At 38.3% G+C, this 24,944-nt stretch overlaps 4 protein-coding genes across 5 annotated transcripts; 3 read left to right on the plus strand and 1 right to left on the minus strand.

The window, feature by feature from the left end:
* The first annotated feature begins 605 nt into the window (after nt 1-605).
* Nucleotides 606-2,726, plus strand: LOC105381423 (putative nuclease HARBI1). 2 transcript variants are annotated; one of them, XM_011551142.3, is made up of 6 exons: nt 606-1,211; nt 1,300-1,496; nt 1,570-1,702; nt 1,765-1,924; nt 2,359-2,506; nt 2,588-2,726. In XM_011551142.3, the coding sequence occupies exons 1-6, from the start codon at nt 957-959 to the stop codon at nt 2,652-2,654; spliced, it is 960 nt and encodes a 319-aa protein (XP_011549444.3). In that variant the 5' UTR covers nt 606-956; the 3' UTR covers nt 2,655-2,726. The 2 variants fall into 2 exon arrangements, with proteins under 2 accessions (XP_011549444.3, XP_011549445.3); XM_011551143.3 differs by having other exon boundaries at nt 1,783-1,924; nt 2,588-2,720.
* A 115-nt stretch (nt 2,727-2,841) lies between these two features.
* LOC105381421 (translation initiation factor IF-2) lies at nt 2,842-9,731 on the minus strand. Its single transcript, XM_048630395.1, has 8 exons — nt 9,666-9,731; nt 5,033-5,054; nt 4,587-4,699; nt 4,403-4,458; nt 4,055-4,302; nt 3,616-3,887; nt 3,444-3,516; nt 2,842-3,203 (listed from the first exon to the last, which is right to left on the minus strand). The coding sequence occupies exons 1-7, from the start codon at nt 9,729-9,731 to the stop codon at nt 3,457-3,459; spliced, it is 837 nt and encodes a 278-aa protein (XP_048486352.1). The 3' UTR covers nt 2,842-3,203; nt 3,444-3,456.
* A 1,669-nt stretch (nt 9,732-11,400) lies between these two features.
* LOC125490604 lies at nt 11,401-13,825 on the plus strand. The gene is made up of 6 exons (XM_048630396.1): nt 11,401-11,451; nt 11,799-11,900; nt 12,179-12,280; nt 12,728-12,842; nt 13,082-13,330; nt 13,632-13,825. Exons 1-5 carry the CDS (start codon nt 11,401-11,403, stop codon nt 13,318-13,320), a joined length of 609 nt encoding a protein of 202 aa, XP_048486353.1. The 3' UTR covers nt 13,321-13,330; nt 13,632-13,825.
* A 7,972-nt stretch (nt 13,826-21,797) lies between these two features.
* Nucleotides 21,798-23,383, plus strand: LOC105382336 (protein NDRG3). The gene has a single exon (XM_038107522.2). It carries the CDS (start codon nt 22,229-22,231, stop codon nt 23,207-23,209), a length of 981 nt encoding a protein of 326 aa, XP_037963450.2. The 5' UTR covers nt 21,798-22,228; the 3' UTR covers nt 23,210-23,383.
* Nucleotides 23,384-24,944: the final 1,561 nt, after the last annotated feature.

The raw sequence follows: 24,944 nt of genomic DNA on the forward strand, positions 1-24,944 counted from the left end.
ATTGTTATCCCTCACTCCCTCCCTTAATTCCAAAAGCACAAGTGATTTAAATTTACTGTACACAATCCATTATAGGTATATGCATGTATGAACTTGTGATGTTGCTGTATGATTTCTAAACAAAATAAGTTTTGCGAGTTTTTGATTTTGACCGAGCTGCTACGAACACATTTTGCTACGTAAGCTACGGCGTAGCCCTGCTACGAGCGTAGTAGATGCGTAGCATTGATAGAAAATATGAAATTGCGGGTCGAATGCTAATATTGCTCATAAGATTGTAGGCAAATCTGACTAAATTTTGAAAAAAAAAACAATTAGGTACCTACCTACCTATAAAATATACCTCTTCTTCTGGTTAAACAAAAACCAAAGCAGGCTATTCACAAACATAACATACGTACCAAATATAATTATTAATACTTAATGTTTTTTTTATAAAAAGGTTACACTTTATCTTAACATTTTTTTTTACAAAGAAACCCAGGTAATAAATTTAAAAAGCTGCGTTACAGCTGTTTTTTAAATGAACAATTGTTATTTTAAGGAAATTAACAAAGGGATCAGCTAATGACCTTCGGTAGGGATTATCAGTTTGTTTGTACCTGGGCCCCAAGTCTACTAAAAGCATTAGAGTAAAATTGGATGTCGATTGTATGTCGACAGCGCAAAATGACACATTTGGCAGTCTTGTATTTTTTAAGAGCATAGTGTCAGCTCGATGGAAGCCACCGTGAAGCCACTCATAATACATTGAACAACACGCTAGTCCACTGACAAGTGCCACACCGATATCGTCTCTCGGGTGACAATTTTCCTAGTCCACTATTTATTGACGTTTCCGTCAGTTGCTTCATTATGGTTTATCTGTCAAAAATCACCATTCTGAGGCCATTGAGCAGATACACCTAATATACACGTATTGTCACGGTGTCGTTGTTTGTTGATACGTTGTCAATATGGATCGATTCAATTTGCGGTGGGAAATGCTGATATTAGCAGACAGAGTGGATAGAGGTCGGCGGGAGTTGAAGGAGCGGCGTCGAAATCGCGCCTTCATGAGGCGGAATGTCGATCCTTTCGTAAGTTTGCCGGACTCGGAGTTTGTCAAGACATTTCGCCTCAGTAAGGATGTGGTGAAGGAGATTGCCGCGGATTTAACTCCCCTGATAGCCAAAGAACGCAGGCAAGATGGTATATCTGTTATGATGAAGGTAAGGAGCCGTCTATAATTTGGCATAAAATAGTTCTGTACTGGATGGTAGAAGACTATCTACTTAATACTTACCTAATATGTTTCAGATACTGATTGCATTAACATTTTACGCAACGGGCTCCTACCAAACTTTGGTTGGCCAAAGTGCGATACATAATGTATCCCAAAAAACAGTTTCAAGGGCATTGAGGCAAGTGACTGCGGCATTGAATGATGCCAGGATAATACAAAAATATTTAAAATGGCCAATGCAGTCAACTGAACGGACTGCAATCAAAGCAAGGTAGGTCTATAAACAAACACAACACACATAATTTACATCTTAAAACTAACTAACTAGTACTTATTTGTTTCAGATTTTATGAAATATTTAAAATCCCAGGGGTACTAGGCTGCATTGATGGCACACACATAGCCATTTTAAGACCTATTGAACATGAGGAGCGGTATTTTAACCGAAAGGGATATCATTCGCTTAATGTTATGATTGTAAGTTTCTTATTGAAAATTGGTGCTTAATTATAGATATGTTATCCTATAGACTTTATTAGTATCCTGTTTTTTTACAGATCTGCGACTCTGAGCTGAATATTTTATGTGTGGATGCTAGTACCCCGGGATCAGCCCATGACTCCAATGTGTGGCAAAGCCATCCACTGTGTCAGCACTTGACAGAGGCGGCTAGGAATGGTGACCATGTGTTTTTATTAGGTATGTTTTAGAATAATCAAGTTTATATAGAATCAGATAAGAGCGGTGGTAGCTCAGTCGATAAGAGCGGTGGTAGCTCAGTCGGGTGAGCGCCCGCTTCTCAATCAAGAGATGTGGGTTCGATTCCCGGCGCTGACATGTACCAATGAGTTCTTTGAATTTAAGTACAATTTATACCATCGCTCTTACGGTGAAGGAAAACATTGTGAGGAAACCTGCATATCTAGACTTAGCACATCTAGATATGTGAACCCACCAACCCACATTGTGGAGGTTTTAGATTTAGTTAATGATATGGCTTTGCTGGCAACCTAAGTTATATATTTATTTATTGATTTTGAATGGTGTTAAAAATCATCTAGGTTCACATTTTCATTGCTTATCACAATGTCACAGGTATTATAGATTGAAAGTTAACTATATATATTTCACAGGTGATAGCGGCTATCCCTTAAGGAGGACAATGGTCACCCCAATTTTAAATACAGTGGAAGGCACACCCCAACATAATTTTTATAACCTCCATGTGACTGCACGTAATTGTGTGGAGCGCTGCATTGGTGTACTGAAGGCCAGATTCAGGTATAAAAAATTCTTCATAAGTTACCTTAGATTATGAACCTTACAATTATCAATATACAGCATATTTAAATAATTCTTCAGATGTCTACTTGCGGCACGTGCCCTCCACTATGACCCAATCATGGCAGGGAAAATAGTCAATGCATGATGTGTTTTGCACAATATAGCAAACAAAACTGGTGCACCCGTGCCATTCCTGACACCAGAGGAAGTTGAAGCCGAAAAGCAAAGGCAGCATCAGGCAAGTCTAAGTTTAAGTACTTACAATTATTAAGCTTAAGGTGTCGTCCTCTGTACTAAACATATAATATGTATGTTGGAATAAAACAATCTAGAAAAATCAACAATGTTATATTTGGCAATAATCAGTCTTTAATTTGCTACATTAGAGTACTTACCTAAAGTTTTAACTATAAATTTTAATATACATATAAGATGTATATTTAAATAAAACAATCTAGAAACATAACAATAATCTAACTTTAAATTAAACAGTGTAGAGAAAGCAACAATAATCTAACTTTAAATTAAACAATCTAGAAAAATCAACAATGTTATATTATATTTTCAGGTTGGCAATCAGTTGACGACTGAGGCTGGCATTTTACTTAATGCCATCAACGATGATCAACGCAATCGTCGTATTAATAGGGACCTGTTAGAAGGACGGGCATTTCAGCAGGCGCTCGTTGATAGGCTGTGGAGAGAAAGGTAATATGTTAGTGGAAGTATATTTTGTGTATCCAAAATCAAGGGCAGCATCACGTATTTAATAATAACAAGAGATTAGATGGTTAATGTGGAGAAAAACTAATTAAAAGCTAATTACAGATGGCGCCTTAGGTGACTGTGCCTAGTTCCCCAGTTCTAATTGCACAGGCACAAACCTGAAAGGCACACTCGATTATGCTGCCAAAGTTTAACTTGGTTTTCTTACCCTATCATAGCTATTAGTCGCTATCAGTATCCGGCGGCGGCGACGGCGGCGTTCTATGTTTCCTCTTGAGCGTCTAAAAAGGAAATGATAATTTTAAAATTAATCAGAAGAAATAAATTGTTTGAAGAACTTACATAATATGTAGGTACCTACTTATGTTACTAAAATATACCTTTACGGGAGAGCTGACTGACGTTTGGAAAAATTTGGCCCCGTAATTTTCTACTATAGCACAGAGCCTAGTTATTGCCTGGGCAATTTGCATTTTGCCCTCAGCATCTTTTCCTAGGCTCTCTGCCATCTTCACTTGGCTTTCGGCGAGTTTGAAGGTGGCTTCAGCCCGTCTTTCGTGGCTTTCGGCCAGCCTCACCGTCGCCCTGGCGTTCTGGGCGTCAATTTCGGAGTGCCTCTGCTGAGCCTGCTCCAAAAGTGTTTGTTCTTGATCTGATGAATAAAGATTTGTGATTACTAACACTGTCTATTGTTACAGGTATTAATGAACAATAATGGAGAATAATCATTTTAATATTATTTTATAATAATGTGATTAGAGTAATAAATATTTTTTAAGAAAAAGACTTGACTTTTTAATATTAGATTAGATAACACACCATGACGTCCCTCGTTCAGTCGTCGACGACGTCGCCTCGGCGGCCCAGCAGAGTCAGGTTGGGGCATTGGCCGCGCAGGTTGGGGCGTTGGTGGCGCAGGTTGGGGCGTTGGCGGCGCTGGCGGCTCAGCAATGTCGAGCTCACTAGCGTGCACCTCTGCGAGCACCTCTTGGTTTATGGCGGCGACATGTGGCGGTAACGCCGTCGGTTCTGCCCATGATGGCCCGGCCAAAGGGTCTTCAGGGTATCTAAAATTAAAATAACTTATAAATTTCTACTAATTAGGTACCTCCATATAATTATAATTAGACATATTCGTATATGAAATGTTAAATTGATGTTTCTTACACTTCCTCCATATATTCCACAGAAACTTCATTCTGCACAGCCTCAAGTGATGAATTCTATTAACATGAAACAAGAAGTTAGATTAGTGTTAGATTTAAGAAATAAGTAAGAATAAGAAATTAATATGCATAGAACTTATGTGCTATAATATATGTTAATGTGCAGTTTCTTTTTAAATACTTACATTTAGGGGATTGTGGCGGACTCCAGGCAAAGGCTCCCCAACATCTTTCCCCAATATGGCATACAGCCGCTCCTGAAGAGGAGTTAAATCTTTTATATTATATTCACCTCCTCCTGGAACATATAAAAACAGCTTAAAACTGGGTATCCACTAGAGGCCGTGCTAGGAGACACTTGCACAACCTGACGCTCACGGCAACATAAGGTAAATTAGTCAACATGGTAAGTGAGACAGGTGGTTAAACGCTCACGTAGCGGATCAAGATGAGGCAATTCGCCTCAAGCTGATGTGCTTCGAGCCTTCCTCTCAGAGTGAGCAGCCTCAGACTGAAGCAAACATAAAGTTGAGGCTGCTCGACCTGAGTTTGCATATAGTGAATACCAGCTTAAGACATTTAAATATTTGTTCAGATTGTGACTACTACAATAACAGTGAGTTATCATTACCTGTCGCCGACAGCTCCTGCTTCTGTTTTTTTTATTTTTTGCAATACCTTGGATTTGTACTCGTTGTAGTACTAAAACGGAAACAAAAGTAAATTAATTTTACAAGTTTTGTAAGGGTATGTAGATATTTTACATTAAGGGGATCCCTAAAGCTAAAATGCTAAAGTCGGCTTGATATACTTGATTAGATTGGAAAAACGGTAGCTTCTATCACATTGATAAAAATATATATTGTAGCAGAGGGTATACTGAACATGTTAGTTGCTTAGAAATTGGTGCAGGATTATAATAAGTATGTTAAAAAAAATTGCAAACACACCATGTCTTTTGCCATTTTTTGACTTATTATGAAAAAACCCTCGAAATCAGAGGGCCCATTTTCATGGAATCTTATATGTATGTGTAGGTAATTAAATTCTTAACAAAGTTACCTTAAAGAGTTGGATTTAATGGACCAGAAGTCAACTTTTTTTGCAAAAAACTAATAAATTCCGGTTTAAAAATGATGACACCGTGACAGATTTCAGATTTCTTCAGTCGTCGCCCTGGTGGCGGCCTGTTAGGAGCGATACCCACGCCATTTTATTTTTTATCAAATATTTCACAAAAACTGATTAAATCAACAAATTATGACTACAAGTATTATAATACATATGCATTTGCTATGGAAAGTTAATTTTCTAATCATTTTAGATGCAGAAAAGCCGAAAATTCTTAGAAAACATTTCGCCTTTTCGATTTGTTTACATTTTTTACTATAGAGTTACAGATGCATAGATAAAGGTAAACATTGCACATAATGACACTTATTAGATTCTCCGAATAAGAACTATACGGTCAATGCAGTATGCCAAAGCGCGAGCCTGTTTATATTCTGAGGGGTAATTTATTTTATTTTAACGGTTGTGTATGGTAGGTAAGCTACACAATATACAGGGTGTTGAAAAGTAAGTTCATAATTTGTTTTATTTGAAACCAAAAACCGTAGTTAATTAAAAATATATATATTTTAAGATGTGGTAGTCTGTACACTACAGGTTGTTAAAAATAAGTAAGTATTTTTAAAAATTGAAGATCTAAAATTTACATATTTTTTTAAATCTATTTAACAAGCTTTGCAAAAAAGCGGTTAAGTGCGACTGTATCTCGCCATGAAAAAAATGAAATGTTTACTGTAGCTATGAATTTTATGCGTTACAAGTGGAATAAAATACCGCATAATATTATGTACAACTATGTAAGAGCCTAGTTTTTAAAAAAAACTCATAAGAAAATATTAAATACACAGGTTTTTTAACCCCTGAAGGAAATAGAGGGGTGTTATAAGTTTAAAGTAAGGGCTGAATTTTTTTTTTAAATTAGGGTGATAGGTAATGTATATTTTTAATGATTTTTTCAAATAGATAAATGTTATACCATTTTTAAATTGCCATAAAATTACCTATAGTTATAGTTATAGAAAAGGGCAGGGCTACCAGTGCCCATTCGCCACTGCAACCTAAAAGATCTATAAATTATGACTCCCCATGCCGAGTCTCACTCTACAGGCCCAGGTCTTTTATAAACCTGATATTACCTATACAGGATGTTGCAAAAAGGGTATACTGTGCCGAAAGGGTTTGACTCAGGGGTTATTCTGAACAACTTTTGTTCTCCAAGTTTTGGAAATTCTCGAAAAATAAATTCGGTCTCTATAGTAAAAAAGTCACGTGATCGAATAAGTTTCTATGTAAAAGGTTTTGCTACGTGAATTTTCAAAATTGTAGAAGAAAAGTGGATCAGAATGGCACCTAAATCCACTTTTGGCTAAGCTTTATACCCTTTTTTCAATACCTTGTATAAAATATCGTCAGCGTCACCTTAGATCGTAATCATCGTAACTCCTCGTGACCAAATTTTAGAGGAGACAAAAATACTGTTTTATTTGTAGTTCTAGTTGGCATACTACCCACCTAAAGTTTTTTTTAACTAGCCTAAAAATGATTTGTTTAGACAGTCTATCTTCCTGTTCAACCGCAGCCTGAGTGCCAGTGACTCAATGACTGAAAGGAGGCCATTAGTGCTCCTAAATAAATAAAGCAGGCCTGTAGATTATCTTTCAGTGTACCGACACATCTGATTGCTGTAAGAGCCTGATAAGCTCTTCGAACGAGTCATACCTCTGTGGTGGTACGGTTTCGACCTTTCGGACAGTCAGTTTGGCATCCGAAATGCGGATTCGAATAGTGGGTACAATACTTTGCGTTCGTTCACTGTCGGAGCAGGATAAGAACCACGGGCGAGTTGTTGCGCTGGCTGTTTGCTTAAAAATAGTAACCGCGTTCAACTCTATCCCCTAGAGGGCGAACCTTTAGGGCGGCTCTTGTATACCATCACTTGTCTTCTCTATCTCGTCATCTGCAGAAAATTGACAGAGGTCATACGTGTCTAACAAGTACATTAAGGATGCGAAAAGAGAGGGTTTGTTTTCACTGAAGAAGTTCAGTTGCGGAGTTCCACAGCGGTAGGTCTTGGACCCCTCTGCTGTGGAACTTGGCATACAACGCGGTCCTGCAAATCAAGCTCGCAAACGGCGTTAGCACAGTGCATTTTTCTAATGTCACACAGGTCGTGAGGTAGGCTGAGAGCCTCCTTCGGGGATGACATCCCAATGATTCATTACGAAAAAATTGCTGCAGCTGTGCTCGCCATGCAGTGCATGGGCTACTTCCGAATCTGGGGGGCTGTTGCAAAGGAGTCCGTTGCCTCTATACGGTACGGGTTCCGTGCGATCTATGATCCTTCCGGGAGCACCTGTCTTGTCAAGTCGAAGAGAATGGCTCGTATTCGACGCAACCTGCAGTACTGGTGGGATTGGTTGGAGGACAGGACAGCAGGAAGCTGCAGCAGCCGTCATGCTGTAATTCGACGCATAGATGCAAAAAAAAGTTGAAAGTAACTTCATGTTAATAAAATATTAGATCTTAATTTAACAACATAACATTGCAAAAAAAAATTAACATTGTTGAGTATGTTATTGTAATTTACTAAAGTAGTAATAAAAACAAAGGCTTATTGCATAGTTTTCGTTCACGTTCGCCTACATCGCACGTTGTATATGAGAATAAAGGGTATAATTACTAAGTTTTCTTGTTTAAAAATCACGGTTTGGGGTTTAGAGGAAAACAAATGGTAAAATGCGGAATACATTTTTTTTTTCGAATAAAGAGGAAAACATGTGAATTCAAAAAACGTTTCTATTGACACTAAAGAGTACTTTTCGCCGAGAAAAGTGGAGTTACAATGTTTGCGATCTAAAGTGATGATAGAACTAGAACTTATTTTTTCAGTTCACCTGCTGTTGAGTGAAATCGTAATTAGGTAAATGACTCCTTGACATGAAAATAACTTTTTTTTTATAATCGTTATAACAAAACCGTTTTTTTTAATACAGCAATATTTGTAGGTGTACTTACAGTGAGCAAAAGAGCGCAGCAAGGTGTAAATTTTTTGGTTTTTAAGAAACAAAAATATTATTTCTATCATATCCCAAATACACATAAGTACTTAAAAAAAAATACACACTCTCGCCTTGTACTAATGTACTCCCTTGCGGGGGTACTTACATGTTATTATTTTTCTGGTGACCTCCCCATATCCCTTTGCCAGCTACGTAACCTTTTGTGACACCCTGTATATGCAGAGTTCTGCAAACTACTGTTCTGCTTTTGAAACACCAAAAAAAAACAGGTCGTCTAACTAAAAGGTCACGTGACCAAAAAAAAATTATATGAAGAAGCGTTTTTTTCATGAATATAAAAAATTACGTAGGATAAAAGTTTTTCAGAGTGACGCCTGAGTAACGCCCTTTCGGCTAACTATACTTTTTTTATTACACGGGGGCAGAGTTTAATACAACACCCTGAACTATTAAACTCTGATAATATTTTCGCGATTTTTTTACATTCTGATTTCATTTCCTGGCTTAGAAATAACATCAATAACATGCTGCACACGTAGGTTTCGGCATAGTATTAAACCCTTTTTGCAACAACCTGTATAAATATCGGCACGGGTACGACTTTATATATAATTAATTATTAAATATTAAAAATACTTTCAAATAAAAATAAATATTTTCGTATCACAAAACAATATTACTTACTTAGTATATTTTTAACAAAGTGGCATGTCTTCACTTTTATGTTTTCGAGTACTATGTTAAAATTTCATGTCATTGTCCGTAGAACGCCCCGCATACCTCAACCCCCCCTCACTAGATTTGACAGATTCTGATTTTCTTCCAGCTTTAGTGACAGCCTTAACTGCCAGTTTCTATAACTCTATCTATCCATTACTGGTAGTTACTTTCATACGATTTTGACAGATTGTTACTTTTGATTATGTCAAAATCGTATGAAAGTAACTACCAGTTATGGATAGATAGAGTTATAGAAACTGGCAGTAAATGAGCCTAGTCATATTTAAACGACAACTTCACAATATAAATTAGGTAGGTACTTACTAATCGCCACGCATCGGGCTCACGCCTGGGACAATCTGCCGAAACACTATTTAAAATATTCGCACATTGTGACCAAAGGCGTTTCGCCAAACTGCGCCCTTCTTTTGTGCGATTGCACCGGCCAAGAGCTAGCTCCTTGTTCTCCTCCAAGAAGCCCAGGAGTGTTTCTAGCTGCTCCAGTGATGGTGGAGCCATCTTTATCCTCAACTGCAGACAAAACCACAACAAAACAACTTCAACTTCAACTTTATTTTGTAAGTTTTGTAGCCAACGATAAAATGTTAATGATGATTGATGACAGAAGAAACAAAACCAAAACACATCGACACGACCATAGAGTTTTTTTTTTTTGCCAATGGTCTTACTTATACTGCCAGTTTAATATATGAAAAATATATTTAAATGGCATAACACGTCTTTCATTGAATTTAAAAAGCATCGAATCAGATAAAACAGTTATACTTTTAAATAAATAGTGTCGAAAAACGTCAAATTAAGCCTAAGTCGGACGATCCGTGTATGTTGGCATTACAATTCTAACAAAAGCGGCAACACTGATAATATTCCAAGATGACGTCACGATCACCCAGAAGTCATTCTGTGTCAATAGCATTTATATTTTATCGAGACTGGCCGTGAGACGTAGGGACTACCGATTTTGGGCCAATGACAATGGAGTTGCAATGGAGTCTCTATGGGATATCTTCATTGATATTTTTTGTAACCAATAGCAGACTTGGGGCCCTGGTCAGTTGCGAGGTAGAATCATCTGGGCGTTGAAGCTACTGCCGTAGTTATAATTAGGTCATTTTGTGAGTATCTTTGTTTATTTAAATTTTTGAATTTTAATAAAATCAATTCTTTCCAAAGCATATTTGGAGCGGTGGTAGCTCAGTCGGGTAAGCACCCGCTTCTCACCCAAGAGATGCGGGTTCGAATCCCGGCGCTGACCATGTATGATGTACCAATGAGTTCTTTTAACTTAAGTACAATGTATACCATCGCTCTTACGGTGAAGGAAAACATCGTGAGGAAACCTACATATCTAGATTTAGCACATCTAGATATGTGAACTATTGTGAACCTACCAACCCGCAGTGGACCAGCGTGGTGGGAAATGGTCCAAGCTTACGAAGGCAGTTTAGACCTTGGGGATATGCACAAAGGTTCCACTCGAGAGAGCCAGGTGCAGGTACTTACACCCCCACAGAGAATAGAATAGAATATAATAGAATTCCAAAGCATATGTAAAGAACGTATTTTCTCTTATATGACGTAAGGTTGATGTATTATACTATTGCGATAGTAAATTATATATGTAGGTATGTGCTTTAACGCAAGTAAAGTAACCTCTAGATTTCTAGATGGTGTTATTTTGTATAAGTAATCATTGTTTATTCATACGGTTTTCTAGATGTTGCTGAAATATGCCCTGACCAAGAGATTATTCGAATTTAACGTATCAAACTTGAATAATATATTACCTAAATGTACCTAAATAAAACACAGAAAATATATTCAGTGAAGAATAAAAAAATGTAGGTAAGTTTTCCAAATAAGTGTTAATCCATCAAATGGTACATCTTTTGACCTTTCCTGAGTTCTCTTCTACCTGCTTACCTATGGGAGACCTAAGTAGGTACCTGGTTATTCTGAGAAGCCTATTGTTTTAGCCTCCACCTACCTCCCCGCACCGCGCCCTATCTACGCAGCCCTTAGTGTGCTCAGGCGCATATAAAAGCCGTGGGGATGCAAAAATTATGTTAATTTACTTTCACACTTTGTACAGACAGGTTCTACTCTTGTCTTTTGCACCAAGGGCTTGTGTTGTGTGTGTGTTTACTGTGTTTGTGTGTGGTGTAAAATGGATCGTTCTAGTTATCGGGACGCTTACGACAGCTCGGATAGTAGCCAGGTAAGGACATTCTCATAACTTATGTATTTGTTAAAATGTATATGTATAGTTTAAAAAACACAAATCTTATTAACAAATATTCATCATCATCACCCAACCCACTGGCTTAAATTCCCCCCATGAAAAGTCCTAAATAAATAATAATATTTTGTATCGGTATAAGCTCTAGTAGGGTAGAATAGAATTCAGAAAATGTACCGAAATGAAACTGACGATCAGTTTCTGTAAAATCAATCTTAGTTTCGTTACAATTTCAGGTTTCGTTACGTTATGTGCATCTATTCTGCCTTTCACCCAGTATTTTTCTCATTGTGGGATTTATCATTAGTGTGATTTTTATTGTTTAGTTGGTTTGTTTGTATGTGCAGGAGTCTCGGCGGCCGCTGGTGGGCGCGCGGGACAAGCGCACGCGCGGCCGCCCCAAGGGGAACCCCAAACCACTGAACGCTGTAAGTTTGTTGTTTTGTCCCATTATTATCTAGTATCTCAATTCATCTGTGTGTATTTTTCATATAGCAGTTTAAAAGCATATTATCTGATATGAACTGAAACTATATACATAAAGTTAATAATGATTGGCTTCGGAATCATACACGTACCTACAACCGAACTGTGTTTGTGTTGATCAACTACTTTTCAATTCAAAGGAAAGCTTTATATCAATCTCAAAAAATATTGATATCGTATAGGTTGCCTTTGAACTTACTAATATACTTGTGTATGTCAGGAGGAACGGCGCATGCGCAACGCCTTCTACGAGCGCGGGCGGCGCGTGGAGGAGGCCGAGATCCTGCAGGAGCTCAAGGAAATAGCCAACCTCGATCCTAAGGTCAGTTTGTTCTCTAACCATGTTAAATTGGTATAATATATAATACGTTTAGGGTTGATTTTAGGGCAGACGAGACCGAATCAGAATTATTCCCCACATTTATTTTTTATCTGCCTACTGAAAAATCTGCCCTTAGTGAACTACTGGTGGTGACACCAGCTCCCTATAATTTTACTATAGGTGAGCTGAATACAACTGAATGAGTCTACAACCTTGATTGTCCTTTTAGATGCTTTCATACATGTGTAGGTAGAAGAACTTCTGCTGACGGCATTGATATAGGGCATAGGGAACATAACAGGTTGTACCGACTTATTGTAAATACAGGATTACAGCGACAATTATCAGGTTACGTTTATCTCATGGGAAAACTTAAGCTGAAACTGGAGCAATTACAATCTACGTCTACACTTATAATTTCTGTAACTCTAACATGTCTTGTTACAGACGGCGAAATCCAATGTGATCATAGAGATAACCCACAAGTTGCGGAGAGCGGCCGAGAGCCCCCCAGAGGATATCAATGAGCTGAGGAGAATTAACGCGCAGCTTGAACGACAAAGTAAGAGATAGTTATTGTGAGATTATTTTATAATTATTTACTTGCAGCATCATAATTTTATTAGATAGACAATTTATTGCTAGAAATAATAAGGGTTTACCTATATTCTTTTTATTTAAAAAAGTCAGCTTAGCTATGTCCCCATAGTGCTTTTTTATTTCACCATGAAACCTTTAGTTTTGTAATTTATTGAGTATTAAATAATAAGTATTTACTCACTAAATTCATTCTTAATACAGTTGCGGACGCCGAAGCGCGCCTCACCACAATGGACGCTGCACACGAGGAACAAGTGCCTCCGAGCCTAGACCTAGGTCTAGACTTCGACCTGGAGGTGGACCTGGACCTCAGCACCACGGACCTGGTGGACCTCGAGCCTGTGGACCTGGGCTACGCGGAGGAGGTGTTCGGGCTGTCAGAGCCGGCTGAGAGGTCGCCGCCGCGGCGCGCGCGCAGGCGGGTCGCACAGAAAGAATGATTTGGCTATGGTGAGTAGTGTTTTGTAGTTTGTGTATTAACTGCCTGTTTCATTACTTTCATTAGTTCATTACTGAGAACGACAAGATCAAGTATGCTGTGCAGCAGCGCTGGTATGATATAATTATCATTGGGCATGATGTCTTATGAATTATGACGATCTAATTTACTCATGGAAGTAAAATGAATTTACTGAAATGAGAATTTTACCTATGTATTTTTTATAAAAAAGGTTTCTGATATAATATAGGTACTCAGATTTTATTTAATTACTGTATAAATGAAATTAAATATGTGTTTTTTTTATTCCAGAAAAAAATACGAAATTATTGATAACTTCTATGAAGTTGAAAGACACCAGTGCCAGCAACTTAACACATACGAGATGAATCATCGAATATCAACGGTTGTGAAAATGTATTAATTAAGTATTTAATTTTATTGACTTGTTATTGTGCAATAATTGTTCTAGTTCGATTCTTATTAATTGTGCAATACGTACCTAAATAAACTGATATTTTAACTACAATTATTGTTTTTTTTTACTATTAACTATTGTATGATCGGTGAAACCATGCTGTCCCGATTTCAAAACAATATCCATATATTACGTTCTTAGGTGTATGTAACCCGCTCTGTGAGCGTGTCTGTTTGTAGAGAACACATAGCCAGGCTTCAAACTGTCGAGCTAAGCTTAGGACTTTAGGTTAGGCGACCACCGGATTACCCGTTAGTACTTACATAAATCCGAATAATAATATTTATTTACATTCAGACAAGAAGACTAGTAGTTGACCAAATTGTTGGAAAACTTACTCCCAGCTACATAATAGATAAACTACTTAAATAAGACCGATAATTACAAAACTCAAACAAAAGCGCTCAAAATCGAGACAATAGGCGATATCCATGGTCTTAGGCAGAGGTGTACCTGAATTCTTCAAGATAAATTGTAGGTACTTATAGTCCCGTTACCTGTAGTTAGGTAGAAACCTACATCAGGTAGCGTAGTAACCCGTAGTAAGTAAGTAGGTATACCTGGTAACAATTTGTTTACTAAACTAGGCATTATAGGCTTTAACATTGGTTAATATTATACACTCACGAGCAATAAAAAAATTCAGCACCAAATTATACTTCTGTCTTCAATGTTGAAGTAAGTACATACATTCAACAGCGCATCAGATCACTTATTGGGAAAGAGCGTTCATCCCTAATACAGGTTCTGCGAACTTAAAAGGGATGTACTTTAATATAGATTAAGACTATTTTTGTTTTTTTTTTTATCAGAATATAACCAATAAAACATTAAAATTAAATGCTTTAAAAAATGGGTGGGTTGTGGGGTCAAACTTTTTCATTTGTTGCGAGTGTGAAACATTTACTTACCAAAATAATCAAAAAACCTAAACTGGATTTACCTACCTAGATACTTAGAAAGATGTTTATTGGCCCAAGACAATGCCAAAGCTTAGTTTCTAGTTTCTACAGACTTGCCGGCGGCTTCCACACTGCAGGTACTCGGCGGGTGGTCAGTATACAACAATAACTAGTTTCCTTGGCAGTGTTACATTACCATGATTACCATATTAAGCTTGCCCTTGTACGCACTGATTCGTTTTATGTGTTTTAATAAGCTCACAAGCAATGAAAAAGTTCCACCTGCCATTGCCGTTCCATACATCACTGGAAAGCGACTAAAGGACCTACCTCATATTGAATTGTCGACAGCACATTAAAATCCTTTTTCGATTTTCCTATCAATAGCCATATTGCGCGCGGTATAGTATCTAAACTTTTAGGTAATAACTATAGAAATCACGATTTACTTCCGCAATATTCCTGAGGACAGTCCGGCACATCCGGTGTGCAGAATAAATGAGAGCGGCAATTTTATACTTACATCCTAGCCACAGATATAGAATTTATTTTATATTAAAGTGGAAAAGTTACGGCAGTGTGTCAGTAACACAAAGGTCTGGCCTGAAATCTGAATCATTATAAAAAATAGGAAAGATTAGATAGTAGTGGTAGGTACACATTATACGAGTATACGTATCAAATAAGAAATATTTGTATCACACTCCAAATTCTAACTGACTTGCCAAATTACAATGAAAAGGTTCCAGTGACATAATAATATGGAACGTCAATGGCACGTCGAACTTTTTCATCATCCGTGAGTTTATCAACAACTCTATAAGGAACCTATTAAACACTCAGGCACTTAAGGCAGGCTCTCTATCGCAAACTGATTTTGACAACGATATCGGATTCAAATTGTGTAAAATATGACAAAAATTACTTACTAAATAGGGCCCCAGGTACCTAAGATGCGGCAGCCTGTTCTCTGCACCTCGAATTAGGCACCCTTATCATTCGCCACGGGGTTTGTCAAGTCTTCATCTTGTTTTCACTTGTACAGGAGTTCAAATCAGGGGGCCTAGCATGAAGCGTGTAAAGTCTTGTCATAGCTTCCTGTGCACTGCTTATTTCTTCTTACTAAACACAAAGGGTAAACAATTTCTGTGTGTCTTTTTAATCAAAATATCAATAAACAAATAAAAGGTAAACAATCTTTGTGTGTCTTTTTAGCATAGCGTCTTGGGCCGCAGCCTGCTAAATTTTATAGATATTGGATGTAAATAATTGTAAATACGAGGAAATGTCATAGGCACCGAGAAGCAACATTCGTGCTCATTTAGGGTTCCGTAGCCAAAATGGCAAAAACGGAACCCTTATAGTTTCGTCATGTCCGTCTGTCCGTCTGTCCGTCTGTCCGTCTGTCACAGCCGATTTACTCGGAAACTATAAGTACTACAGTGATGAAATTTGATGGGAATATGTGTTGTATGAACCGCTACAAAAATATGACACTAAATAGTAAAAAAAAGAATTGGGGGTGGGGCCCCCCATACATGTAACTGAGGGATGAATTTTTTTTTTTCGATGTACATACCCGTGTGGGGTATCAATGGAAAGGTCTTTTAAAATGATATAAAGTTTTCTAAAAAACATTTTTCTTAAAGTGAACGGTTTTTGAGATATCAGCTCTCAAAGTCGTAAAAAGTATGTCCCCCCCCTCTATTTTTATAACTACGGGGTATAAAATTCTAAAAAAAATAGAGGTGATGCATGCTAATTAACTCTTTCAACGATTTTTGGTTTGATCAAAGTATCTCTTATAGTTTTTGAGATAGGTTGATTTAACTGTAATTTTGCTGCTACGGAACCCTTTGTGCGCGAGCCCGACTCGCACTTGGCCGGTTTTTTTTTTATTAAGTTTTATTACTTTTTATCCTTTTCCTGTAAATGTATGTGTTGTTTCTGGGTGTGTTTGAAATAAACGAATTTTCTTTCTTTCTTACTTTCTATTTGCTGGTTGTGTTTGCCATGCTAGGACTCGGCGAGGTATCGAGTGTCTAACAAGGTTGTTCAAGTGTCCGAGGCTCATCGCTAATGAAGGGTCTGAGAGCTCTACACGATCGAGCGCGACTAATGTTTACGTTCGAGACATTTTCATTGACAAATAAAATATACAAGGAAGCCGAAAATCTTTCAGCAAAGTGGATTTTTTGAACTTTTGAAGAGTAGCTAGCGTAGACGGCAAATGTACCAACTTTCTTGTATTTTACATATTTATATGTGCTATAGATACTATACGGATTGGTTAATTCAACATTTATTAGATGAAGCTATATTAAGTGATGATGAAGTTTGTCACTATACAGGCATTTAGCCTAGTGTGCATGGAGACCACTGTAGTTGGTAATGTAATCTCTTTTTATTAAATAAATTCTGATTCTGATTCTTTGTTTATTTAACAAACAGTATTATGTTGGGCTGGGCCGCGCAAGTCTAAGACGGTTGCCATCGACATGACAAGAAGAAGTAGTATTATGTTCTAGAAATAACTCAAATACCTAAATTACATCAGTATCATCCAGATAAACCGACATCGACCAATACGAACAAAGATTTTCCGTCAGAATCGTACAATTCACACGACAGTGTCCTGAAGCAAATCGAATTGAAGAATACAAACGAGGTATCGAATAAAAGAGTTGGTATTTCCTCGTACACAGGTGTATTCCGTCCCGGTGGGTGGTTCGTTAGTGTCGGGGATCCCCCTGTATATCGCTTCTTTACTCGTCCTGACAGAATGCTCGCTACGAATCTAGAGGTAGAGACTTATAGGACAATATAGTTAGGTAGAGCTCTAGGATATCGGTTTAGATGTAACTAGTGGTATTTGCAGATACATTTTTATTTTATTTTCAGTTTTTTTTTATTGTGGTTCCGCTAACTTCCATCATCATTACTCCGTAGTCGTCCATTACTGGAGATAGATTTCTGGCAAGGGGCGCCACAACGCTCAGCTCTTGGCCTTCCGAATCCACTAACGTTACCTGTCTAAGGTTGGGCAGGAGGATGTCCCTCGCTCGCAAGTTTAACTCGAAAACGTAGTGGGTTCTTCAGCTCACAAAAAAACTTACATTAATGTAAGTTTTTTTTTGAGTTTTTAGTGTTTTTACCCTATCAATTAGACTAAGACGAAATTACTATTTTCATCATTTAATTTTGTCATAAGATGTTTCTGCGTATGCAAACAATAAAGCCAACCGAAAATTAAATTGAATATTCATTCCCATTATTATCTGTGTGCATGCAGTAAACGTGACCCATTTTCGTCATTTTTTATTGCCTCCACGTCCACTCCCATGTATGCAGATATGGTAGAGGGTAGGTAGGTAGAAGGATATACGAACATCGAACACACACCACACACACAGCCGTGGCAGTAAAAACAAACGATTATCGATTTTATCGGCTGAACTACGAATAAAACGAGCAAAATTACCAACTAGTCCAGGATGACCAGTGCAATTGGATCTTCCATTCTGTGTGTGACTGCCCCTTTGCTTAGCGTTTTAGGGGATTGGCAGGTCTTCGTATAGTAGCCACTATCTTTGTATCGAAGCTGAAAAATCGTCGCGCTCCACTGAAGTTTTTAATTGCGTTTCAGAGAGACCCCGTGCTGTAATAACTTCACGTTTAAATGTCTGAAGAACTAAAAAAGTTATCAATTGCGAAGCTCTCCAAAAGTACTGGAACATTCTAGAACATTCTACTTACAACTTGAAGTAGTTAAAGCCTTTAGATCGTGAGCACACAGCCAACGACCACTGTCTGAGGAAACGGAAGGGCAGATAAGACGTAGCCCCATTAATTAATCTATTTTACTGTTATAGAGAACCTTTCCCGAACAATGATCAGGTGAGTAATACATTTATTATGGCGGAAAGTTTCTTCACTCATTTTCTTTTTGTGTAGTGTAAAGATAAAGATAAAGATAAAATACTCTTTATTGCACACAAAAATAGAAACAGTATTACAAACATGAACAGAAAATAAATAGCACAATCAGCGGCCTTATAACTAAAAGTAATCTCTTCCAGACAACCAAATTGAAAGGAAATAGAATTAATTCATGTTAAAAATATACAAAATAAAACATTGAATTACTTCAAGATTTAAACAGGTACAATACTTTGTCGTTACCTCATTCAAATCTCTGTGTTATGAATATAAGATTCAAATTAACTTTGTAACAGACTTTAGCGTTAGACTAAACCATCCCTAAATAAATAAATCCCTTAAATCTCATTCAAAAACTCACGGGCAGTGTTTTTTTTTAATTAAGCTGCATCCGAGTTACGAGAAAATCATGCAGAGTCTGAAAGTTTTCAGTGTAAGTAAGTAATTATTGTTTTGGTATACCTCTAATGTTCTGCTGGTATTATTTGATTTGCATTGCCAGTGGCCACTCGTGCGGTGGCACTGTATAGGTATTTTCAACATTTATAGGTATTGTTGGTGTTCAGCAAAACACGAGAATATACAATGATGGGATTTAACTGAAGATAAATAAAAGTTAAAAACTTAGTAACAATTCTGTTTAACCAATGTGTTAATTGCACAATGATAAATGCTAGATTATCATTGTAATTCAGCCGATTAGTGCTGCCTATACAAGCGGCCGGTATTTAGGCAATAATGTTGATAATGGGGCCGTGGAGGTGGCTATTCCAGTAATTATGGCCCCTGCTCGCTTGCGGATTGCGGGGGCCAATCGGAAATTTGAAACATGCAGTGTAGTACAGAGAAGATTATGATTGTAGGTAGTAGTGGTGGTCGTAGAATAGTATAGAACAATACGATACAGGTATGATTCTGAAGCGGGAAAACTTAATTTGGATCAATTTACGGTCATAATAAAGTAGGCCTGAAAAAATAGTTTTTTAAGTTTTGATTACATAAACTGTAGTTTTATTCTACCTAAACATGGAAGGGAAAATATTATATTCGTCGGGTCTTCTATTATTCGGCTATTCACTATTAAATTATAGCTCTAAACGTTATGAGTGTGTTTTTGTAAAGCCTTGAAGCACCTACACCTGAGTTTACAGCTTATTTTTAATTTGTCACCAGTCGACACGCTATGGCGCTTGTCACGAATGTATGTAAAGTTACGTAGTACGATTTAAATTAAGATAAGTACTTAAATATACTCAATTTAGTTCGAGGATATTAACTACTCGTATAAAGTTAAGTTAATTTATTACTTACTTATGGCTTAAACTAATTCTTCATCATAATTTATAAATATGTTAAGTAGGTAAGTACTATCAATATGTTAAAATGGGAAATGTTCTTTTTTTGTGCCTTTCTTTAATTTAAGCCATGTGACGCAAATATAAGTTGCATACAGACTACACGTTTTTTTTTCCCTTGAAAACTGTCTTCCGCGTCGTATAAGACTAGGTACTACGTCCTAAACAAAAGACTACTAATTTACTAATACCAACCTACCTCAATACCATTACATACCGATAGTAAAGTTGATGACGCAGCACAGAAGTTATCTGAGCTCAATAGATAGCAGAGTTCAGGTTTCAATAGTCGATAACGAAGGGTGTCCTCTACAGTCTGCACCGCTGATTGCATTCGCGACAGCTGCTTTTGCTCCTTTATAAACATTTGCTGCTAGGAGTTTGCCAGAAAATACTTCGTATATTTAATACAAAACTATTTCGCGCCAAAAGGAAGTAACACAAAAACGACTTATAAACTAAAAATAAAACAGTATAAAATGTATATTTTGTATGTACTAAAACTGTATCAGGAGTCACGACTAGGGCATGCAATACCGGTAATATTTTCAATACCGGTATTGAGTTCCGGTATTAGAACTCAATACCGGGATCCCGGTATTAATACCGGTATTAGACTTCCTTGTTATAAATGGCATATATTTTGTTTAAAGGTCGTATAGGGCAAAGTACAACAAGAAAAAGCAATCAAATTCTGTATTATGTAATATATTTTATGAGAATTGAGTATTAGAGTTAAAATTTTAGAATGCATGGACAACAAGTAGATTTCCAAAGGCCAAAAACCGCATGTAACGGTTGAAAACAAGTGCACTTTCATAGTATATAGGATATCTTAATCGCTTGATTTAAAGCCTAAAAAGAGACCGATTCCGGTATTACTTCAATACCGGTATTAACTTTCAATACCGGTATTGAAAAAAGCGTGGATTTTGTCCGGGATCCCAGTATTACGCAATACCGGTATTACGGTATTGCATGCCCTAGTCACGACCCTATCAAGCACAAAGCTGCATTTTTCATCGTTCTTTGCCAACTTCATAGTCGTATTTTTATTTATTAATTCTTGTTGGTTCGATACAAAATACAATCGCACACGACATGAAAATGCTACGAGTACGTAGCTATACATAGAACATGTTTTAACGAAGTCATACCCACCTGGGCACTTAATTAACATATTGGGGGGCAGTTAACGCTGATAGACGTGAAACGTGACGTAATAGAAGTAAAAACTACTGTTTTAATTTAAATAAAGTATGTATGTACCTATAATACCTTCTGATGGTGTCCTTCAATGTTATATTTAATTAAGTAATTAATTAGGCAGGGGCCAATAATATTTTGACGTTATAATAATAAGTTAGCCCACGTTATAGTAGGTATAATTATTATTAACTTAATAATTACTTATTAAGTTCACATCATTATAATAATATAAAAAAATTATTGAAATTTATTTAAGTATACATAATATATATAAAGTTTTTCATTACACTTTGCTTTTCTACCTACCTAATACTTGAGACCTTCCTTCAGTTATCAAAATATTTCACAGAAAAAAGTATCAACCTGATTAAATCGCCCATCAAAACCTACACAAAGTGGGGCCTTGAAGGTAGATAGGGAGGTAAGTATATTACTTAACGCAATAACAAAGAGACCTAACGAAAGTTACACAACAACGTCCCTGCCAAAGTTAGGGAAAAAAAACCCAGAATCGACGTTCTTCGTTTGACATGCGCACGGGACCGGAGTTAAGCGAGTTGCGAGCGGCGTGAAGTGAGCGGCGAGCGGCCCGAGCGCCGGCGGAGGCGCCCGACCAGTGCCGAACACACTGTCGGGGGGACTCCACGCGACCACGGTCAGCCCTTTATTGACCATTTCCTCACAAATTATAAGTGAAACGCAACCACCGACGACGCGGAAACAAAGACAAGTGACGACACAGAGATGCAGTGAAGACACCGGCTCCCAGGCGCCTACCACAAGGTACGTCGCGGTCAGTAACAAGAGATGGGCGTAGTAAACATAGGCGAGCTGTTGACGCAACTGCACTAATCCTATTAGCGCTTCAAGAAAATTAACACTGCCCCACATCCAGAAAACGTTTTACTTTGTTATTATACAAGATATACTTACGAAGTGTTCAAAGCAACGATTCAATCGATAGAACAATTTGGGAGAAACCCATATTGATATTTTTGAGGAAAGAAGTATAAATAAAATATAAAAATGCCTACGACAATAACAGAAAACATTGCCCTGCTGGACATGATGTCGCTGGACCACATGGACGACGAGCTGAAGAGCGTGCAGCTGCACTTCCCGTCGGAGCGGCGGCTGCTGAGCGACGGCGCGTGCGCGGAGGAGCGCGTGGCCACGGCGCGCGGCGACCTGCTGGTGGCCGTGCGCGGCGACCGGCGCCGGCCCGCGCTGCTCACCTACCACGACCTCGGCCTCAACTACGCCGCCAACTTCCAGGCCTTCTTCAACTTCACCGACATGCGGCCCATCCTGGACAAGTTCTGCATCTACCACATCAACGCGCCCGGCCAGGAGGAGGGCGCGCCCCCGCTGCCCGTAGACTACAACTACCCCAGTATGGACGAGCTCGCCTCGCAGATCGACTTCGTGCTCGGACACTTCGGGATCAGATCGTTCGTCGGATTCGGGGTCGGGGCCGGCGCGAATATCTTAGCTCGATACGCGCTCGCGAACCCGCAGAAAGTGGACGCCCTCGCGTTGATCAACTGCACGTCCACGCAGGCGGGCTGGACCGAGTGGCTGTACCAGAAGATCAACACGCGGCAGCTGCGCGCCAGCGGCATGACCCAGGGCGCCGTGGACTACCTCATGTGGCACCACTTCGGCCGCAGCACGGACGAGCGCAACCACGACCTGTCGCAGGTGTACAAGGAGTGCTTCTCGCACGTGAACCCGCACAACCTGTCCTTGTTCATCGACGCGTACCTGCGCCGCTCGGACCTGGGCATCTCGCGGGACAACAAGGAGACGCTGAAGGTGCCGGTGCTGAACGTGACGGGCGCGCTGACGCCGCACGTGGAGGACGCGGTGAACTTCAACGGGCGGCTGGACCCGGTGAAGACGTCGTGGCTGAGCCTGTCGGACTGCGGCATGGTGCTGGAGGAGCAGCCCGGCAAGATCGCGGAGGCCTTCCGCCTGTTCGTGCAGGGCGAGGGGCTGTTCAGGTAGTCAGCTAGCGCCCCGCCGCCGCGCCGCCTGTATCGACCGATTAGATGAACGCACATGATGATGCTTTCACGCGAGCTTTAACGAACGCATTTGTTGTAGACACATTGCAAATGTAGACAAATTGTTGTTCCTTGTTTAGATATTTATGGAAATAAATTATTTTTTGGCTTCTAAGTGAATTATTATTGTCTGTAAAGTTGGACTAGTTATACCATATCCTACTTAGAAAGTGCAAGGTAGCTGCGAGAGAGCTTCCATATGAGCTTTAATTTGCATATTCAATTTTAAAGTGGATAATGGAAATTGAATTCAGCTAAAGTGTATTGTCTTTTATAATGAGTTAATTTAAATTACAGTATTACTCACTTTCCTTGCATATATTACGGTACCGTTAGCCAGGTTGGCAGGATTAATGGATGATAAAGATTTTACTTCATGAAATATTTTCTTGACCGAGCATTTATGGAGTGAGCACTTAATTAATTTAATTTAGATACATAACTGAAATATATACATATACAGCCGAGGATTTAATTTATATTGAACAGCAGCTGAGCTGCGATTTTTATTAAGGAAGTAGATACTAAATATTCTTGCTAAAAATCCCTTTCAGAGCAACCTAGTCACAAAAACGCTTATAAATGATTATTCCACAATTACTACGACTAAGTCAGCTGATAAAAAACATGATATAAGCTCAAGTAAGCGTTTTTGATGTTTCTAATTAATTTACGATATGCATTCGACGCTCTACTCGTTTTTTATTGGCGAGCATTTTTACTGAACGAGCGTGCATGCTGGCACCCCTGCCGGGGGTAGAGGGGGAGGGGTAGATCCTTTGACAGAGAAGCCACGTCCCCCCATATCCCCCCTTTCAACTGACCGGCGCGGCGGCGCTGAACGGATTAAGAAAATATTTCATCAAAAAATATAGGTAATACAAAAAGAGGAATAAAATTTTCTAGATGAATTATTCTGGGCGGCGGAGGGCGGTAAATTTTCTCGAATGACGGTACTCTCTATGGGCCACTTTCAAATGGAGTAAGTGGTACCTACTGGTAAGCCGACTACTTAATTAACGAATTTGGAAAGGTAAGGTTTTGGTAGTGTTGAGCGAATATACTGTATTATTATTATTATTACCTATGTATTTACATTTACTTACATACATAGATTAGATACTTATAACAATAGCTTAATACCTACCTTCTCAACCCTCTGTATAGATCCATCAAAATTGTATCTGAATATGTTAGCCTCCTACCTATACAGTAGGTATAGTATATTGAGCTATTGTACAGAAAATCTCTTTGTAAGAGGATGGGCCTTCCTCCATACCTTTCAGGCAAACTTCGCATGATTGATGTAACATAGAGGAGAGTCGGTCAAATAAAATTAAATTCTAGGAAAACATATTGTATCGACGGTGGTGAGTGAAGGTAACCAATAGAAGATATAAATGTAGGGATTCAATCCGAGAATTCCTTAGCGAGGTTGTCCCAAAAATGTAGGCTATTTTGTTTGGAATGCTGACACGATTTAACGGTGAATTCGCTATTGAATTGTTGTATTTTTATAGCAATTATTTTAATATAGTAGTTAGGCACATCTACATATCTAGTACTTGAAAATATAAAAGAACTTTTTTTATTATTTAATACTTATTCAATTATTTTAAAATAAAAATTAAGGAATTCATACATCCAGGCATGAAATTATGATGTTTTCTTACTTC

The sequence above is a fragment of the Plutella xylostella genome, chromosome 25 (genome assembly GCF_932276165.1).
Source record: "Plutella xylostella chromosome 25, ilPluXylo3.1, whole genome shotgun sequence".
Taxonomy (NCBI): Eukaryota; Metazoa; Arthropoda; class Insecta; order Lepidoptera; family Plutellidae; genus Plutella; species Plutella xylostella.